At 43.9% G+C, this 21,012-nt stretch overlaps 1 protein-coding gene across 2 annotated transcripts in view; it reads left to right on the top strand.

Moving 5' to 3' along the window:
- Positions 1-21,012, top strand: part of AMMECR1 (AMMECR nuclear protein 1) — a 169,620-nt gene that overhangs the window by 114,518 nt on the left and 34,090 nt on the right. For both annotated transcript variants that reach the window (XM_044305880.1, XM_044305882.1), the window contains 2 exons: positions 17,313-17,427; positions 20,695-20,785. In XM_044305880.1, the coding sequence (XP_044161815.1) occupies positions 17,313-17,427; positions 20,695-20,785 (206 nt within the window). The remainder of the gene's footprint in view (positions 1-17,312; positions 17,428-20,694; positions 20,786-21,012) is intronic.

Below are 21,012 nucleotides of genomic sequence, written 5' to 3' on the forward strand. Positions count from 1 at the left end.
GCGGGCATTCTGTCTGCATCCAGCAGTGGCGGATCGGGTGAATTACTAACCCAGATATGAAGGTAGTCTAATACAGCGCCACATACCTCTTACATCCAGTGACGTCTCAGTTGATGTAAATGTTCTTTCCTCATCTTCTCCATTCAAACCAGACCGCCATGATGATTTCTTTCAGCCGTCCCTTGTCTCTGCAGTTTGACAAACTGACATCTTATTTTTTTATTTTTCCATCATCCTCCAACCTTCTCAACATCCCATTATGCACCCCCAATACTGTGCCCTCTGTGCTCCCCAAAACTATACTGCAGAAACAGTATACTAGTACCACACAGATAATGCCCCTTCAGTAATTATTGGAACACAATGCCCTAAATAAAATAAATAAATAACTGAACCTTGCAAATACTGCCCCTGACACTAATAGTGTAACCATAATGTCCCCAAAAAGAACTGTGTTAAGCTGATACCATGCCAGGGTGCACCCCACGATAATAGTGCTCCCAAAGTCCAAACAATAGTAATAATTCTCTGCCAGAGTGCACTTAGTAGTGTTAGTGACCCTACAGGGCCCCCAAAAGAACAAATGTCCCCACTGTGTCCCAGAAATAATAATGCTCTCATAGTGCCCATACTAGTATTCATGTTCCCCATAATCCCCAGTTGTAACAAAGCCCACCAATATGCCCCAGGTAGTAATAATTCTCTTTATAATGTGTGACAGTAGAAAAAGGCCCCCTTATAATGTGCGCCAGTACAAAAAATTCCCCGTTGTGTGGCAGTAAAAAAAAATACTTCTCCATAGTGCCCCCCATAATGTGTGCCAGTATATAGGGGCCCCCATAGTGCTCCCCCCTACACACTTCTCCATAGGGCCCCTAGTGCTCCCCACCCCCCCCCCCACCACCACCACACACACTTCTTGAGTGCCCTCCATATTGTGTGCCAGTATATAGGTCCCCCTTAGTGCCTCATGTGTGCCAGTATATGGGGCCCCCATAGTGCCCCCAATAATGTGTTCCAGTATATAGGGACCAGCCTCCCTTCTTCGCCAAACTATACTAAAAATAATAAAAAAAAAATAAACACTAATACTTACCCCCATGCCACTTTGGCCAAAAACATTGGAAATTATGATTAAGTGACCGCGTGCTATGTGGGATTGTTTGTTTACTGGCATAATGGTAACTTTTTATTGCCTTGTTATTCCAGCGACTGAATATCACATGGGCATATTATATATCCATATTACTCCGATGTGTCACAGCACGACCACAGGTTTAATTCTGTGGAGCAAAACTACTTCCCAGTTAACTGAAGTTTGTTCTTGTTTCACATATATGACAAGGGTTCAGAGCTGGCTGACTGCAGTACACGATTGAGGCTTGACATGTACAGTCATGTGAAAAAATTAGGACACCCTTTGAAAGCATGTGGTTTTTTGTAACATTTTTAATAAAAGGTTATTTCATCTCCGTTTCAACAATACAGAGAGATTAAAGTAATCCAACTAAACAAAGAAAACTGAAGAAAAGTCTTTTCAAGATCTTCTGTAAATGTCATTCTACAAAAATGCCTATTCTAACTGAGGAAAAAGATAGGACACCCTTGCCCCTAATAGCGAGTGTTACCTCCTTTGGCTGAAATAACTGCAGTGAGACGGTTCTTGTAGCCATCTACCAGTCTTCGACATCGGTCTGAGGAAATTTTACCCCACTCCTCAATGCAGAACTTTTTCAGCTGTGAGATGTTTGAGGGGTTTCTTGCACGTACAGCCCTTTTCAAGTCACCCCACAGCATCTCAATGGGATTCAAATCTGGACTTTGACTTGGCCATTCCAGGACTCTCCATTTCTTCTTTTTCAGCCAATCTTTGGTTGATTTACTAGTATGTTTTGGGTCATTGTCATGTTGCATGGTCCAGTTCCGCTTCAGCTTTAATTTTCTAACTGATGGTCTCACATGTTCTTCAAGCACCTTCTGATACACAGTAGAATTCATCGTGGATTCTATGATGGTGAGCTGACCAGGTCCTGCTGCAGCAAAGCAGCCCCAAACCATGACACTTCCACCTCCATGCTTCACAGTTGGTATGAGGTTCTTTTCTTGGAATGCTGTGTTTGGTTTACGCCAAACATGTCCTCTGCTGTTGTGTCCAAATAATTCAATTTTGGACTCATCTGTCCAAAGAACATTATTCCAGAAGTCCTGGTCTTTGTCAACTTTATCTCTGGCAAATGTCAGTCTGGCCTCGATGTTTCTCTTGGAAAGCAAAGGTTTCCTCCTTGCACACCTCCCATGCAAGTTAAACTTGTACAGTCTCTTTCTGATTGTAGAGGCATGTACTTCTACATCAACAGTAGCCAGAGCCTGCTGTAGTTCTCGAGATGACACTTTAGGGTTTTTGGAGACCTCTTTTAGCATCTTGCGGTCTGCTCTTGGGGTGAACTTGCTGGGGCGACCAGTCCTGGGCATGTTGGCAGTTGTTTTGAAAGCCTTCCACTTGTAGACTATCTTCCGGACAGTGGAATGGCTGATTTCAAAATCTTTTGAGATCTTTTTAAATCCCTTCCCAGACTCATAGGCTGCTACAATCTTTTTTCTGAAGTCCTCTGACAGCTCTTTTGCTCTCACCATGGTGCTCACTCTCACTTCAACAGTCAGGAGCACACCAAACTAAATGTCTGAGGTTTAAATAGGGCAAGCCTCTTTCAACATGCAGAGTAACGATCTACTAATTATGTGCACCTGGTGTGATATACCTGTGTGAGATCTGAGCCAATTTAAGAGGGAATACATGTGAGGGTGTCCTATCTTTTTCCTCAGTTAGAATAGGCATTTTTGTAGAATGACATTTACAGAAGATCTTGAAAAGACTTTTCTTCAGTTTTCTTTGTTTAGTTGGATTACTTTAATCTCTCTGTATTGTTGAAACGGAGATGAAATAACCTTTTATTAAAAATGTTACAAAAAACCACATGCTTTCAAAGGGTGTCCTAATTTTTTCACATGACTGTAGTTAGTCTGAATATATAATCTCTTTTGTGTTGTACACCTGTTTACGGCAGAACATGGTTAAAGGGGTATTGTGGTGAGAAGCAGTTATCGCCTAGTCTCTATAGTTGATAACCCCTAGATCATTGGGGGTCTCACCAGTTGGACCCCACCATCACTAAATCGCTGTGCTCTGCTTCCATCAGTGCCATAGACTTTGAATAGAACTGCAGGGAGCATGCTCCACCAGAGCTCCATTCAAACTCCAAGCTATACTCTAGCGATCATTGGGGGTCTCAGTTGATGGCCTCCCTACCAATCTATCATGTTAAACCTTCCGGAAGTGGATCTTAATTTTTTTAATACAAAACATATTTCTCAATAATCTTGATGGCCATTGCGAATGCTGATTATCGGTTTGTCGCTGTTGACATTGGAGCTTTTGGGCAGACAAATGACTTGATGGCTTTCAAAAACTCAGCTATGGGACGCCTCCTGTATTCAAAGGAATTTGGGTTACCACCTCCAAAACCTTTGCCAGGCACTGATGGACCTCCAAAGCCATTTGTGGTATTAGGCGACGAGGCGTCCAAAATGTGCGAGAACCTAATTGAGCCGTACTCTAGCTATGACTTGAACACTACAAAGCGCATGTTTAAAGAGGTTTTCTCATCTCAGACAATGGGAGCATATGGCTAGGATATGTCCCCCATTGTCTTATAAGTGCGGGTCCCACCGTTGGGACCCGCACCTATATCGAGAACGGCGCCCCAAAAGTGAAGCGCAGCCGCCCTCCATTCATTTCTATGGGGCCACCGAAAATAGCTGAGCGCTGGCATGTGTGGCACGCTCCCATTCAGGTCTATGGGAAAGGCAGGGATTAGCGCTTGGTGGGAAATCTGTCGTCCTCCAGCCACAGCGCTCCCTGCTCCGTTCTCGATATAGGTGCGGGTCCCAGCGGTGGGAGCCGCACCCATCAGACAATGGGGGCATATCCTAGCGATGTGCCCCCATTGTCTAAAATGGGAATACCCCTTTAACTACAGACTGACACGAGCTAGACGACTGGTGGAGTGCACCTTTGGCATTTTAGTTGCCAAATGGCGTATTCTCACCAAAGCCATTAATCTCAAAGTGGAAACCATAGATGATATTGTCAAGGCTTGTGTCGTTCTACATAACTATCTTTTATCAGAGGAACCACTGTGCCTGGACCCGCAAGAGGTTGATTGAACACTCGCCAGGCTGCAAAATTTGTCATATCGGTCAAACGTTGCAGTCGCCAGAATGAGGGACAGTTTTGCCGATTACTTTGTTTCAGAAGCGGGCAGAGTGAGTTGGCAGGATAATGTTGTTTTAATTTCTTTTAACTGTTTTCTCTTTTATTAAATAAAAAATGTTTCTTTAAGCACCTTTGTTGTCTTTTTTTAATCAGCCTCAAGAATGGTTCTCCTACCCTTGTGATATATTTGATTTTACTACATCTAGTGGCATCACCAGCACTATTGGGCCGGCTGTAGCCCTGCCACAGCCTGTAAAACTGCTAGGACATCGCTAAAGCCTGCCCATTATAGACTGTGACGTAAACATACACAGTTTGGCAGAATTCTCTGCTTAGTGTGTTTTTGTCCGCCCTTTTTCTGCCCTATCCTGCGCAGGACAAGGGAGAGCATTGGAGACTGAATTGCTCAGTTCTGTACATCCGTGGGGTCGGCTGGGTGCAGGTCTGGCTTTGGCTCTGAACCCAGACATCACCTTTAACAGCATCCTGTCCCTTTCCTGTCCCTTGTGGTAATGACGCTAGTTTGTGACAGCTTCATCTGTACTAAAGAGCGAAATTTTAAATTTGGCGCTCTCTAGTAAATGAATTGTTGATGAGGCTGATTCACATGTCCCATGACTCCCACAAGGGTTCATGTGAATTTGCACAAGATTGACTGATGAACAAGCATTTGCTTGTTCATGTGTGAATCAGCCGGATTGTGATCAATAAGGAGCTATATTAAAGCCTGTTATTGATCGTGCAACATCAAAGATTCAGCCACCTGAAAAATAAAACTCCTAGAAACCTATTTTATTTTTATTTTTTTCCTACAAGCATTATGAAAAACACAAAGTTTTGTGTTGCTGGGATTTCTAGTTTCCCAACAGCTGGAGGGGCCAAAGTTAAGGATAGCCTGTAACAGGAAGTGAAAAAACACACACACACACCTAAAGGATAACTGTCACATTTAGACCAAAATTTCAATTTTCAGATATGTAGTTACTAATAACAGGATATTCCCGAATCAATAACAATTAGACTTACTTACCCCATATTTAATAAGATTCAGCCCTTAGCAACCAGTCTGCACAAAACTACAATCTCACTCTTGTTAAGATGGACGCCGATGCCCTCACCCCAAGACTAAAACAGCCTGCCCTCACTACCCACAATGCATTCAGCTCCTCTATTCTAACCTGGAGGCGTTCCCATGGTGATGGGGATGCACCTCTGACAGGGCGCTGCCATCCGCGGCACCCAAGGGGTTAATTGGCCAACGGCAGCTCCCTGTCAGAGGTCGGGTGCCTTGTACAATGTTTACATTGTACAAGTGCGCCCCCCCCCAAGTATTAAAATTATTGGTGGGCACACAACTGAATGAGGGACAGCCCCTTGGGCACAAAGTAAGGTAATTTGCATATTGATAAACACTTTTTATAAGTAAAGGAAAGGCAGCGAGGGGTGATAATGGTATAGTTAATTAAGCATATTAAGACCAATAGAAGAATATATGTCACTTTATATGCTCCAACGGCGGCCTGTCAGTGTCCCTTTAATACTGGGGGGGGGGGGGGGGGGGCGCACTGCCCACCAATGATTTTAATACTGGGGGGGGCGCACTGCCCACCAATGTAAACATTGTAGAAGGCACCCGACCTCTGATAGGTGCAATTAACCTCTCGGGTGCCGCGGATGGAAGTGCCCTGTCAGAGGTGCGTCCCCATCACCATGGGAACGCCTGGGGGTTAGAATATACCATCAGATTTGAGTTTTCACAATCTCACTGAGATCGTAAAAACTCAGATCCGATGGTATATTCTAAGCCTTTAGGAAGAATTAATATAAAATTTGAAGATGGCCACTAAGGTGATACTAATCACCTTTATAAAAATATGGAGAGAAAAAAATGACAGTTATACTTTAAGTAAATTAAAGGTATTAAATAAAATGATCAATAAAAACAAATATTAACTGAATAAAGCAATAAACTATAAATTTGCTAAACATTTAGGGGAGGTGGACCGTTGCGGGGTGGACACTCTTGGTCCGGCAGCGCTAGCCCCCTTGTCTTCGGTGGCAGGATAAAAATAACGGGCTGCAGGAAAAGATGCAGGTGGGATTTGAGGGGTGTGAAGAGAGGAGGGGTTGGAACTGGAATGTTCCTGAGCATGTGTAGAAGAATGAGTTTGAAAAGAAGTGGGAGCGGTATAGTGAGGAGGAGAAGGCGTAGAAGAAAAAGAAGAATCATTGAACACACGGCACTGATGGGCGGGATTTGGCTCTGCCCTAGCCAGTAAAACAGCTAGGGCAGAGCTAAAGCCCGCCCCTCAGAGCCGGTGACGTCACCGAACACACCGCTGGGCGGAAGTTACCGCCCGGCAGTGTGTTATTGAAAACACAAGAGCCTGTGCCCTGCGCGATCTAGCGCAGGGCACTGGAGCGCATCGGAGCATGAGATGCTCCGATGCTAGGCTCAGGGGGGCTGCCGGGGTGAAAATAAGGGTATGTCCGGGTTCAGCTCTGAACCCGGACAACCCCTTTAAGGTTTTCACATAATGTTGGTGACTGCTGAGTTGACGCGCCACATCTGTCCCCTCCAGGCGACGTGCCAAGTCATCTATCCTTCGCATCATTTCATCGGCAAAACCTTCTAGAGCTTTGGAAACTATCTCTACAAGGTTCCCATAATCCTCCTGACGGCTCCTACCGGATGTCCTACTATTCAACATAGCTCTCACATTTTCTCTCCAAATTGAGAGCGTATGTTGAAGAGAGGGATCCGGTAGGGGACCAGGATTATCCTGAACAGGTGCATGATGGACAGGAGGGCTGGGAGTGGCGGCCGGTTCCGGGTCCGCTTCAATAGCTGGATCAGGCGCCTGAGTGCTGCTGGCAGTTCTGTAGAGGAAAAAAATAAAATAAAATTGTGTCCGGGTTCTATGCTATGCCTACCTCTTACTGTAGGGGGCTGCCAGAAACAGAGGGGCCCAAACGCTCTTCTGTCTCAGACAGCCACTTGCACTCAGAGGGAGAGGAAAGCAAAAGCATTTATCATTTATTTTCTGAAAAAATAACAACAAAATAGCTTCTAAGCGCCAGCGTCCGTCGTAGGAACCCCAAGGCCGCACTATACATATATGGTAGCCTTAAGGTTGCTCCGGATCCACTCGGTGCCTGAACCTCCTTGTTGTAATCTCTCTTGAAGCGGTCCCGGATTGACCGACACTAAATGATAACCTTGTCAACTGTGATAAAAAAAATAAAAAAAAATTAGCATAGTGTTAGGTTAACATTAAACATGTGGTAAAAATACATCTTTCTGTACTTGCCACATTCTTTCTGAGCCGCTGCAGTGAGATTCCCCCAGCTAGTGAAAAAGGATTCGCTGATCTCCCTCCAGAGCCGCCGGATGCGATGATGGGTCGGCATAGTGGTGGTCAGTGTGGTCCCATAAAGCGGGACGCACCTCCACCAGTTGGATAAGGAGTTTGTTGTCTATGTGAAGGACAACAAACTCCATATTTTTCCCAGTGGAGACTCTGGAACCCTGGAAGAAAAAGGAAAAGAAAAATCTGAGAAAGTACAAAAAACTAATGCAAATTAAAACTATATAATCAATACTTACACGTCCCCAACCGCCACAGGATATCCCACAGACTCTGGAGGACACTGGATCCTACCTGGCGGCTCCAGTTTAAGGTTCCTAAAACCATTTAAATTAAATTAAATTTATATATATATATTTTTTTAAACTAAATATATAGAAATATACTTACTTGCTGCCGATCCTGGTCTGTGCTTTGTCCACCTCCCCTTGGTGACGCCGAGGTCAGAGGTGAGCCGCCCACAGGTGAGGGTGCTGCAGCGGGTGAGCTGGTTGATGATCAAGACTAGAACAAAGACACAATTAGATTCATTGAATTAATCAGTATTTATTAGAAAATCCAATTGTCGCTTTACCGCTTGTTGTATTCGACTGCATTGCATTCTGACGCTTCAGACATCTGTGTGAGACATAATCCAAAAGCAAATATTGATTAAACACGCTATATGAGCATGTTTACACCAACATAGACAGAGATATTACAGTTATAAAATATTTATTTTATGAACTTACTTTTAATTAGAATTATTTTGGGCTTCAAAACCACTTTACTCTTGTATTGCAGATGCTAAAAAAAAATAAAAAATATCTCATGATCTTGTTTTTGATGACCCCCTCAGTGCCATCAACTCCCCCATACCATAATCTGCCCACATGCCAACAGCCCCCCCATTGCCATCTGCCCTCCCTCAGTGCCATGTGCCCTTCCTCCAGTACCATAGACTCAACCCCCCGTGCCATAATCTGCCCACATGACTTGAGCCCCCAACAGTGCCTCTTCCACCCCCTGCTATCAGTTACACCTCTCTGCCATCTGACCCCATTCAGTGCGATCTTTGCGCCCCCCCCCCCAGTGCAATAATCTGCCCCCTATTCCATTAGTCCAAACCCTGCACCAGTGCCTCTCTCTCTCTCAGCCCCACCTCTGTCGTGTCGTGTGCATGAGGCCTTAAACGGTGTTGCAGACAGAGCCTAATAGACTGTGTGTCACTGTTAGTGACATGCTATAATGCATAGGTAAACTAGTGCATTGTAGAAGTGATAAAACATACATGTATATGACAGCGTGTTCCAGTGGCCTTTTTATTGTGGGCAGTCTAAGGCATACCTGTGCAATATTCATGCTGTCTAATCAGCACCTTGATATGCCACACCTTGAAGTGCTCACCAAGACCGATTTAGGCCGAACGCACACGGCCGTGTTCCGCGGCCGAGAGCGGTCCGTGGTAACACGGCCTGGATTCCTGCTGAGAGCAGGAGCGCACGGCGTCATTGCCAGATCATACCAGTGTATTACTATACTGCGGCAGCAGGAAGCACATGGCGTTATAGCAACCAATGACACCGTGCGCTCCTGCTCTCAGCAGGAATCCAGGCCGTGTTACCACGGACCACTCTCGGCCGCGGAACACGGCCATGTGCATTCGGCCTTAGACAGATTTGTGAACAATATTTGAGAGTAATGGGTCCTGTGTATATGTAGAAAATGTTTCAGATCTTTGAGTTCAGCTCATGGAAAATGGAAGCAAAACCGAAAGTGCTGCGTTTATATTTTTGTTCAGTGTAATTAAAGGTTAATACATTTTATTTAAAAAAGAAACCTAAAAAGAAGTTTTATGTTGTTTTGGCAAAAAAAAAACATACTGTTTGCCGCAACCCATAAAAGATAACGTTATTAAACTGCCAACTGGATTATTATTTTTTCTTCCTATTTAACCCCTAAAAAAAAGTATGTTAAGTCCCTTGAACCCTGAAATGGTATCAATTAAAACGACATCTCATCCTTCAGAAAACATGCTGCCACAGCAGAAAAATAAGTGACACTGCTTGGAATGCGGCAATATAAAAAACTTATTTTTTTATGAGATGTGCTATTATTGGGCAAAATAGTTTCAGTGCGGTAATCATTACTGACCCATAGAATGAAAGTAACATGCTAGTTGTGCTGTAAAGGTGAACTTAACCACCTCTGAAATTTAGTTTTAACTGTACCCCAAAATGGTGTCACTAAAAAATTACAATTTGTCCTGAAACAGTCAAGCCCTCTGTTCCCCTCACCCAAATCTACACAATTTGAATGGTCTTGAATTGCTCTTGAGATGGTATCTAGAATGTTGTGTCGTGAAGTGTTTTTGGCAATTTGTGAGTGGTAAGTTACAATGGGTTATTTTGAAACCATCTCACACGTTAAGGGAACCTGTCACGTTGACCATGGTGTCTAAGCTGCAGGCAGCATGTTATAGAGCAGGAGGAGCTGAGCAGACTGATGTATAGTTTTGTGGGAAAAGATTCAGTAAAACTTGTATTTCATTTATTTATATTCCTGCTCATTCTGGGTTTTGAAGTCAATGAGTCGGTCCTATCAGTAATTGACAGGTATCTCTGTATACATAGTCATAGAGGGAAGTCTGTCAATCACTGATAAGACTGCCTCCCTGACTTCAAAGTCCAGAATGAGTAGGAATTTTAAAAAATAAAATGCAAATTTTACTGAATCTTTTCCCACAAAAATATATGTAATGCTAATCTCCTCCTGCTCTATAACATGCCTGCAGTCCAGACACCATGGTCAATGTGACAGGTTCCCTTTAAATCTTACCTGTGAAGGAACAGTTATGTTTGGACTTCCCTAATGTTGGTTTTTTTCCAGCCATATTCCCTTTTTCAGTTGCACAGCTAGTTGCATTTCTATCACAAGCAGGGGGCGTATCTCTTCTATGTAAGTCATGTCAGCACTGTACTGCTGTGACTACTTTTTCCGTACTTCCCACCATGTTTTCAGCCCTGGAGCTCACAGAACAGATAAGGAGGGATAAATCATAGTTAAAAAAAGGCGGAAGGCTCCTGTAATCGGGAGCAGTTCTCGATCTCAGCTACCTCTGACACGCCCCGACTTCCTCTCTGCTGTCTTCTGTGTGTCTGTTAGCAAGGACAGATCGTGCTGGAGCTTTGTTCAGGTAGATGCAAGCAGATTGTTTTTAATGACTTGATTTAGACATTTGCCCCAGTCACTTGAATGGGACTGAGCTGCGCCAAGACCGCCTCACCAATGTACGGTGATGTCACTGGCCCAAGAAGAGCTTAAGGACTCGTGGAGCACTGCAGCCTCTTCAAATAGCTGATAGGCAAGTGTCCTGGGAGTCGCACCACCGCTGATCTAATATTGGTGACCTATCCTGAGGATAGGCTATGAATATCAAACTGAAGTTTGAACGTTATGGACCCTCTCCTTATGTGCCATGTATTTCTGAAGGTCCAGTGTACGTCGTGCTCTGTCCTTGTCTTCTCTAGCAGAGCGCTCGATGTCTTTGCTCTGCTCGTGCAGATGCTGAATGAAGGCCACATGTGCCTGTGGTGAAGAACGGTTTCTATTTAGAGATTCAGTCTGTGTAGCTCAGTGCTTTCTTACCTAGTGATTTTTTTTAATGGATCTGTAATTAAACCCGGGAAGGATAGGTCACCAGCAAAGTGCTCTCTTGAGACGGCAAGTACATTTTGTCTGGTTGGCCTGTGTTGGGGCATTCCAGGTCAGGTTCCCTATACAAGCAGATGCTTTGTACCATGTAGGATCTCAACGTGGTTTGGTGACATTCCGTGTAAATATTAAATTATGTGCTAACAGCGCCTCATTAAAGGCACTTGAGTTTGAGGCTTTAGTTGAGAAATTGTGACGGATCGTGTCATTGTGTAGCACAGGCATGGCCAACCTGAGGCTCTCCAGCTGTTGCAAAACTACAACTCCCAGCATGCCCACACTGCCTAAAGCTATCAGCCTACAGCAGGGCATGGTGGGAGTTGTAGTTTTGAAACAGCTGGAGAGCCTCAGGTTGGCCATCCCTGGTGTAGCGGAACCGCACATTCACTGCACTATTGCAAAACCTCATGTATGGTTTTTGTATAGATATTATTTTTTTTTCCCCATTGCATATAGCTTTAGCCTGATTGTAGGTAAAACAGCATGTACTTACCTGCTGTTTATACACTATACAATGATACTGGTAAAAGGGGAAGAATGCTTACAACTGTGATGGCTAACCACCAAAACTCCAGCTGTGGTAAAACTACAACTCCCAAGATGAACAATTACTTGGCTGTTCTCAGAACGTCACAGACATGAATAGGGCTTGCTGGGAGTTGTAGTTTCACCACAGCTGGAGTGCCGGAGGTTAGCCATCACTGGCTTACAATGAGCGGCTGTCATTGCTCTTTCCATTAACTGTTTAATGGAAAGAATAGTTATCTCCCATCTGTGAGTGTTTCTCCTGATTTTTATTCATTGCATACGGTCAGTGTTATGCAATACATTCCAGAACTGTAAGGGTTACATAGCATCATAAATCAATATAATGCTATGTGACCCTGGCAGTGCTGGAAGTTCTGGACACTAGCTCGTCTGAAAGCATCCTTACACTGCCTGGCCCTGTCACAGTGGAGAGGGTGTGGCAGTTTCTTAGAGAGCTGAGCCTCAAGATGTAACAGTAATGCCCCCGTTGCTCTTACAGGCTAAGGCTACTTTCACACTAGCGTTCGGGCGGATCCGTTCTGAACGGATCCGCTCATAATAATGCAGACGGAGGCTCCGTTCAGAACGGATCCGTCTGCATTATTTTTAGCATAGAACAGCTAAGTGTGAAAATAGCCTAGTACGGATCCGTCCAGACTTTCAATGTAAAGTCAATGGGGGACGGATCCGCCTGAAGATTGAGCCATATTGTGGCATCTTCAAACGGATCCGTCCCCATTGACTTACATTGAAAGTCTGGACGGATCCGCACGCCTCCGCACGGCCAGGCGGACACCCGAACGCTGCAAGCAGCGTTCAGCTGTCCGCCTGTCCGTGCGGAGGCGAGCGGAGCGGAGGCTGAACGCCGCCAGACTGATGCAGTCTGAGCGGATCCGCCTCCATTCAGACTGCATCAGGGCTGGACGGCTGCGTTCGGGTCCGCTCGTGAGCTCCTTCAAACGGAGCTCACGAGCGGAAACCCGAACGCTAGTGTGAAAGTAGCCTTATTTGCATATATTAAAACATGATTTTCCTCAGCAATGCGGGCACATATGAACATGGGACCAACACAGACGTCTTTAGCTGCCAAGTGCACATGTAACAGGTCAGCGAGTGTCATGGGTACAAATCTGCTGACAGATGCCACTAAAGGAGTTTTCCAGCACACCTGCTGATCAGCTGTTTAAAGAGGCTGTGACATATTCCTAGGCCTGTGACATCACATTATTCGGTCACATGACCTATGTGCATGTCAGTCCCATTAAAGTGATTGGGCCTGGGCTTCAATACAAAGCATAGCCACTATACAATGTACAGTATCTTCAAACAGCTGATTGTTTGGGATGGTTTGAGTTGGACCCCCCACGAGCAGATATAAGGTCTCATCCTGACCATTTAGTCTCCATGGTGACCTGTAAAAATGTCTCACTTTTGACAAAAACTATAAATTTAAAGGGGTTGTCTACTTTATTTTATTTTTTTATGTTGATGACCTATCCCCAATATCAGATTGTTGGGGGGCTGACTCCTTGCACCTGTGTCAATCAGCTGTTTGAAGAGAAAGCAGCGCCCTTGTGAGTTCTGCCTTCTCTTCATTTATATACAGTTGCAAGAAAAAGTATGTGAACCCTTTGGAATGATATGGATTGCTGCACAAATTGGTCATAAAATGTGATCTGATCTTCATCTAAGTCACAACAATAGACAATCACAGTCTGCTTAAACTAATAACACACAAAGAATTAAATGTTACCATGTTTTTATTGAACACACCATGTAAACATTCACAGTGCAGGTGGAAAAAGTATGTGAACCCCTAGACTAATGGCATCTCCAAGAGCTAATTGGAGTGAAGTGTCAGCCAACTGGAGTCCAATCAACGAGATGAGATTGGAGGTGTTGGTTACAGATGCCCTGCCCTATAAAAAACACACACCAGTTCTGGGTTTGCTTTTCGCAAGAAGCGTTGACTGATGTGAATGATGCCTCACACAAAAGAGCTCTCAGAAGACCTATGATTAAGAATTGTTGACTTGCATAAAGCTGGGAAGGGTTATAAAAGTATCTTCAAAAGCCTTGCTGTTCATCAGTCCACTGTAAGACAAATTGTCTATAAATGGAGAAAGTTCAGCACTGCTGCTACTCTCTCTAGGAGTGGCCATCCTGTAAAGATGACTGCAAGAGCACAGCACAGACTGCTCAATGAGGTGAAGAAGAATCCTAGAGTGTTGGCTAAAGACTTACAAAAGTCTCTGGCATATGCTAATATCCCTGTTGGCGAATCTACGATACGTAAAACGCTAAACAAGAATGGATTTTATGGGAGGATACCACAGAGGGAGCCACTGCTGCCAAAAAAAACATTGCTGCACGTTTACAGTTTGTACAAGATCACCTGGATGTTCCACAGCAGTACTGGCAAAATATTCTGTGGACAGATGAAACCAAAGTTGAGTTGTTTGGAAGAAACACACAACACTATGTGTGGAGAAAAAGAGGCACAGCACACAAACATCAAAACCTCATCCCAACTGTAAAGTATGGTGGTGGGGGAATCATGGTTTGGGGCTGCTTTGCTGCGTTGGGACCTGGAGGGATTGCTATCATCGAAGGAAAAATGAATTCCCAAGTTTATCAAGACATTTTGCAGGAGAACTTAAGGCCATCTGTCCACCAGCTGAAGCTCAACAGAAGATGGGTGTTGCAACAGGACAACAACCCAAAGCAGAGAAGTAAATCAACAACAGAATGGCTTAAACAGAAGAAAATACGCCTTCTCGAGTGGCCCAGTCAGAGTCCTGACCTCAACCCGATTGAGATGCTGTGGCATGACCTCAAGAAAGCGATTTACACCAGACATCCCAAGAATATTGCTGAACTGAAACAGTTCTGTAAAGAGGAATGGTCAAGAATTGCTCATGACCATTGTGCACGTCTGATCTGCAACTACAGGAAACGTTTGGTTGAAGTTATTGCTGCCAAAGGTGGTTCAACCAGTTATTAAATCCAAGGGTTCACACACTTTTTCCACCTGCACTGTGAATGTTTACATGGTGTGTGCAATAAAGGAAAATGGTAGTGCGTGAGAACGTTAAAAAAGACCAGGCGTAGGGCGCCAAAACCCTTGAATGCGAATACGGGATAGAAGTGGGTCCCTTTTAAGAAAACTAGGGATCCTATAGTGTTGCCCACCAAGTATATAAAATCAGACGTTAAAAGTTATTAGTATCATATAAAATCACATATAAAATTGAAAAAACATATAGTATAAATAAATATATATATATATATATATATATATATATATAGAGAGAGATATATTATTAATGACTCACTTCACCCAGGAGGGTAATGTGGGATAAAGCTCAAGACACCCACACCACACCTCCTGCGCCTGGGTCGCCTGTAGAGATGTCAGAATCGGGCAGACACACACTCAGGAGTCTTTTTCCTTTTTCTTCCCTTTATTTCAAAGCCAGGGTTAGGGGAGTGGACAGCTCAACGCGTTTCGGGGCCTCTAAAAGGGTCCCCTTCTGCTCCTGATGATGGTGTGTGGGGGGGGGGGTGCTTTGCTGTTGACACTGTTAGAGATTTATTCAAAATTGAAGGCATACTGAACCAGCATGGCTACCACAGCATCTTGCAGCGGCATGCTATTCCATCCGGTTTGCGTTTAGTTGGACCATCATTTATTTTACAACCGGACAATGACCCCAAACACACCTCCAGGCTGTGTAAGGGCTATTTGACCATGAAGGAGAGTGATGGGGTGCTGCGCCAGAAGACCTGGCCTCCACAGTCGCCGGACCTGAACCCAATCGAGATGGTTTGGGGTGAGCTGGACCGCAGAGTGAAGGCAACAAGTGCTAAGCATCTCTGGGAACTGCTTCAAGACTGTTGGAAGACCATTTCAGGTGACTACCTCTTGAAGCTCATCAAAAGAATGCCAAGAGTGTGCAAAGCAGTAATCAAAGCAAAAGGTGGCTACTTTGAAGAACCTAGAATATGACATATTTTCTGTTGTTTCACACTTTTTTGTTATGTATATAATTCCACATGTGTTAATTCATAGTTTTGATGCCTTCAGTGTGAAGCTACAATTTTCATAGTCGTGAAAATAAAGAAAACTCTTTGAATGAGAAGGTGTCCAAACTTTTGGTCTGTACTGTGTGTGTGTGTGTGTGTGTGTGTGTGTGTGTGTGTATGTGTATATATATAATTTATACTATGTTTTTTCGATTTTTATGTGATTTTATATGATAATAACTTTTAACGTCTGATTTTATATACTTGGTGGGCAACACTATAGGATCCCTAGTTTTCTTAAAAGGGACCCACTTCTATCCCGTATTCGCATTCAAGGGTTTTGGCGCCCTACGCCTGGTCTTTTTTAGCGTTCTCACGCACTATCATTTTCCTTCCCAATCACCTACCCTGTGGTCATCAGGGTTAGGTTGTGACCAGTGGCAGCCTGCCCAACGACTTGATTTTCTGTTTTTCACTATTAATTATTAGCAACTCTCGATTATTGCCCTCCTTTGGCGCCCTGCAAATTTTTTTTTTTTTTTTTTTTTTTTTTTTTTTTGGGACCCTCGATTTTGAAGGTCTGGTGATTTAACCCTCTCCTTTTCTTCTCCCGCTCTGACGTGTTCAATAAAAACATGGTAACATTTAACTCTTTGTGTCTTATTCATTTAAGCAGACTGTGATTGTCTATTGTTGTGACTTAGATGAAGATCAGATCACATTTTATGACCAATTTGTGCAGAAATCCGAATCATTCCAAAGGGTTCACATACTTTTTCTTGCAACTGTACCTGCTTGGCGTCGTAACCACAGCAGTGAGCAAGTGTAATTACAACAACGCCATCCCATTCACTTCAATGGGACGGCTCCTCCCTATTCAGGTGAATTGTAAGGAGCTGGCCTATTGAAGTGAATGGGACGGCTTAGTTGTAATTGCACCTGCTCACCTCTGCGTTTGCAATGGCGAGCAGGTAAACTGTGAAGAGAAGGCAGTGCTCTGCCCCACACCAATCGGAGTGGACTACCCCTTTAAGCCTGAGACTTCTGTTACTGTTTGACGCTAGCTGTAAAAACATTTATCCACATCTATAATGGCTGTAGCCTGCAGAAACATCTGGCTAGGGTAACACTATAATTTAATTACATGGCGGTCTAAGCTAAATGAAGATTCTTAAACTAATTTTTATTTCCAGACTAAAGATGTTAATACTGAAGGTTGGGGGCCTCTGCTCTGCTTCTCGAGCCCAGTAGTTTGTGGGTTCCTTTTTCTATTTTAATCCTCTTTGGACAGATGCAGGATATTCATCCTTTAAAACCAGAACATTTGAGGTTAAGTGGAATGTTCCCAGGCAGACTCTCTTTTAAAAATTTTTATAATCTCTTATCCTCACGCAGCATTTAAGCTATTTCTTTGTTTCTTGCAGTGCCCTTAAAGATAGCCGTTTTCCCCCAATGACGAGGGATGAGCTGCCACGGCTATTCTGCTCAGTGTCTCTGCTTACAAATTTTGAAGATGTATGTGATTACTTGGACTGGGAGGTAAGAGCTGAAAGACATCTAGTACATATTATCCCGGGGATCAGCACACTTGCTCAGCTGCTGTTGTAACTCCCATAGGAAGTGAATGGAGCATGCTAGGTGCTGTAGTTTCAGAACAGCTGGAGTGGCAGAGGTTGCTGATCCCTGCATTATCCATTTAAAAATATTGACTTCGACATTGAACAGGGGTAACTTTTGTGATCTGTCTGCATTTACTTGGCCTACATTAAAACACACTTTGATTTGCAGTCTAGTGACTACTGTTCAAACGGATTCCAGACTGTCTCCCCATGCATGTTCAAACCCCCCTTCCCCACCTCCAGTAACCAAAATATGTTCTGTATATCATTGTCCTAAGTTAGGCGCATCCACTGCCGACCTAAATCTACATCAGCTCCATTGATGGCAAAGATTTAGATAATTTTCTACACCTAAAACAGGTGCAGAAAAAGAGACAGGCCGTCTCGCCACCTTCTCCTCCCATGCCACAACCCCTTTTTTTAGACCTGACGTGAGGGGGGAAAAGTCGCAGATTTGGCAGCAAATCCCCTTTTGCGGCTGAATCTGCGAATAATAAATAACCCCCCCTAAGTGTTTTCCAGGAATGTAATATTACAGTGCTGCACTACCATTCATAGCCACTACTCAGCGTGTGGTGCTGTTCTGTATTGGAAACATTGACCGTTCAAACAGCTGATCAGTGGGGGTCCATTACATCCGATTTTAGAGCAGTAGTCACTGAGCAGTTCACCTTGTAGATGTTCAGTAGAAGCTTTTATAGGGCCTCTGTCAGCAGATTTGTCCCTATGACACTGGCCGACCTGTTACATGTGCACTTGACAGCTAAAGGCATCTGTGATGGTCCCATGTTCATATCTGTCCGCATTGCTGAGTAAAATATTTTAATATATGCAAATGAGCCTCTAGAAGCAACGGGGGCGTTGTCATTACTCCTAGAGGCTCTGCTCACTCTGCAACTGCCGCATCCTCTCCACTTTGATTGAAAGGACCAGGTGTGGTGAAGTTTACACTGCCTGGTTCTGTCAATCAAAATGGAAAGGGCGTGGCAGTTGCAGAGAGAGCCGAGTCTCTATGTGTAACGGTAACGCCCCCGTTGCTCCTACAGGCTCATTAGCATATATTAAAACATCATTTTTCTCAGCTGTACGGGCACATATGAACATGGGACCAACACAGATGTCTTCAGCTGCAAAGTGCACATGTAACAGGTCAGCCAGTTACATGGGTACAAAACTGCTGACAGATGCCCTTTAGTTGCTTGTTTAAATTCTGGCTCACAGATTCCTCTCTCATGGCTAGCAATTCTAAGAGTCTCCTCAATGTCTTTGCTTCTTATGATTTCCAGGAATAGCAACAGAAATAACTCGACAGCTTGTATAATTTCTCTGACGTATGCCGCGCTCATGGACTCAACAGGGATTTGGCTTAATCTTGTCTGATATACGTTTTGAAGCTGTCCAGCTGCTTTACTCCCATGAATGGCTGTTCTGTGGAGGTTCTCAGCCTCTTGTCATCCGTGCCTTTGTTTTGGCTGTAGCCCTGATTTTACCCTGCCTGGTTGTGGGGCTGAAAAGGCACGCTAATACTAAAGTCTGCTCTTCTGCTTTTTCTGCAACTCCCTCAGAAGTAAATGGAGAACTGTGCAAATGGGCACTCAACTCTCCAAAAGGGAGCAATGGTTCCCCACATAGGTGCAGGTGGCAGAAGTGGGACCTGCGTCTATTAAACATCTATGGTAAAGCCATAGTGAGGACAAGGTGGGATTGTCCAGCTTTTTTTCGTCACCTCCTGTCCACCGGTCCTGTGGAGGGAAGCATACTTACCTGCTCCCCACCGATCTGTTCCAACTCGTATGGTCCACCTTTGCAGCACTCATTGACTGCAGCAGTACTTGTGACCCACCAGGAAGTTTACAAGACGCCACCAGAGCGCAGCGATGCACTGAAGGAGCCGTAACCATGCGCCGGGGAACAGGTTAAATATGCTTCCCTCCACGGAACCAGCTGATAAACAAAAAAGCTGAAACCCCTTATAATACTGATACATGTAAATAACTCATCATAAAGGAAAATACCCACTGACAGTCATTTTTTTGCGCCACCATAGTCTACAGCAGTATACAGAATGAATTTCATAGAAAGCCTATGGAAAGAATACAAACCTAATAACTTTAAGGCTTAATGCACACGATCAGGATAACGTGCGGATTGTCCATGCGGAAAATCCGCACCGTAGGTCATGTACACTGTATTCTATAAGAATTTGAAATTCTCAATGTACACGATGCAGATTTTTATTTCCACGCAGATTTTGACCTTTTCAAATCCGCAGCATGTCAATTTATTTTTATTTTTCCTGACCGGATTTTCTTAATTTACTTAGTAAAATCCGCATACGGCAAATCCCCACCAATTGATGCAGATTGACTGCACAGATTCTCCGTACATGAATCCTGAATGTGTGCATGTTACCCTAAAGGCAATTATGTGTTACCCTGGGTGTCAACATGTATGCTGTGCCTGTCCAAGTGTGTGTCTATATGGGGCAAAGGCTGCTGGCTTTGTGTGTATGACCAACTCTAAGGTGACCATACATGTTAGATGGTTGGTTGAAGAAACATTTGTCTGGTAGACAATCATGACGCTAAAGCAGCCATGCAATTTAGATTATATTAGCCATTGCAGTTGTTCAGTGGCGCTCCATGTTCAGTTACACTGCGTAAGTAATTGTGTTTCTAAAGTGAAGAACAATCGTCCATCAAACATGTGTAATGGGCACTGTCCTCCTCCATATGGTGTTCTTCACCGACACTCGTGTATTCACCCAGTGACCCATCAAGCACTAGGTACTGTCGATCGTTAGCACATGATTTCGGCGTCATCAGTCGTCGAAAATGATTGTTCACTGCTAAAACTCTACCAATTGATTGTTCGCTCTGGCAGAAATTTCTGGCCAAGTATGATTGCAAGTGACGGTAGCCATTATCTTTGTATGTGTTCTACAGAGCTGATGTGCTTTACGTTTAATCCATTCCTGCCTCCCAGTTCCTTCTGCAGAACTTTGACGGTGACGTTGTCGGACCTCAGGTTTAACGGGCACACTCCCTTTTTTCTTTGCAGCATTAACTTCTAGAGGACAAGTACAGCAAAAAAAGGGGCCAAATTTTACTTTGTGACCTTCCACGAAGCACTAGAATTATTGTTCTCTCTCCTGAAATATACTAACAAAACTACCGGTTTCTTTCAGGTGGGTGTACATGGCATTAGAATAGAATTCATCAATGAAAAAGGATCCAAAAGAACCGCCACGTACTTACCGGAGGTTGCAAAGGAGCAAGGTCATTGATGCACTTTATTTCATAACAATTGGTTAAAGAGTTTTCAAAAAAAAAAGCATAAAAGCAAAAATTCAAAATGTGACCTTGCACTGATTTCAGATGGTGGATCAGATTTTAATTGTAAGGCTTTTATCTTATACTAAATATATTGTGATATTACATATGCTTGTGTGTAATATACTAACGCTGTTCCTCTGTAGGTCAGTAAGAAGATAACATTTAAAAGC

This window comes from Bufo gargarizans, chromosome 9, assembly GCF_014858855.1.
Source record: "Bufo gargarizans isolate SCDJY-AF-19 chromosome 9, ASM1485885v1, whole genome shotgun sequence".
NCBI classification, from domain to species: domain Eukaryota; kingdom Metazoa; phylum Chordata; class Amphibia; order Anura; family Bufonidae; genus Bufo; species Bufo gargarizans.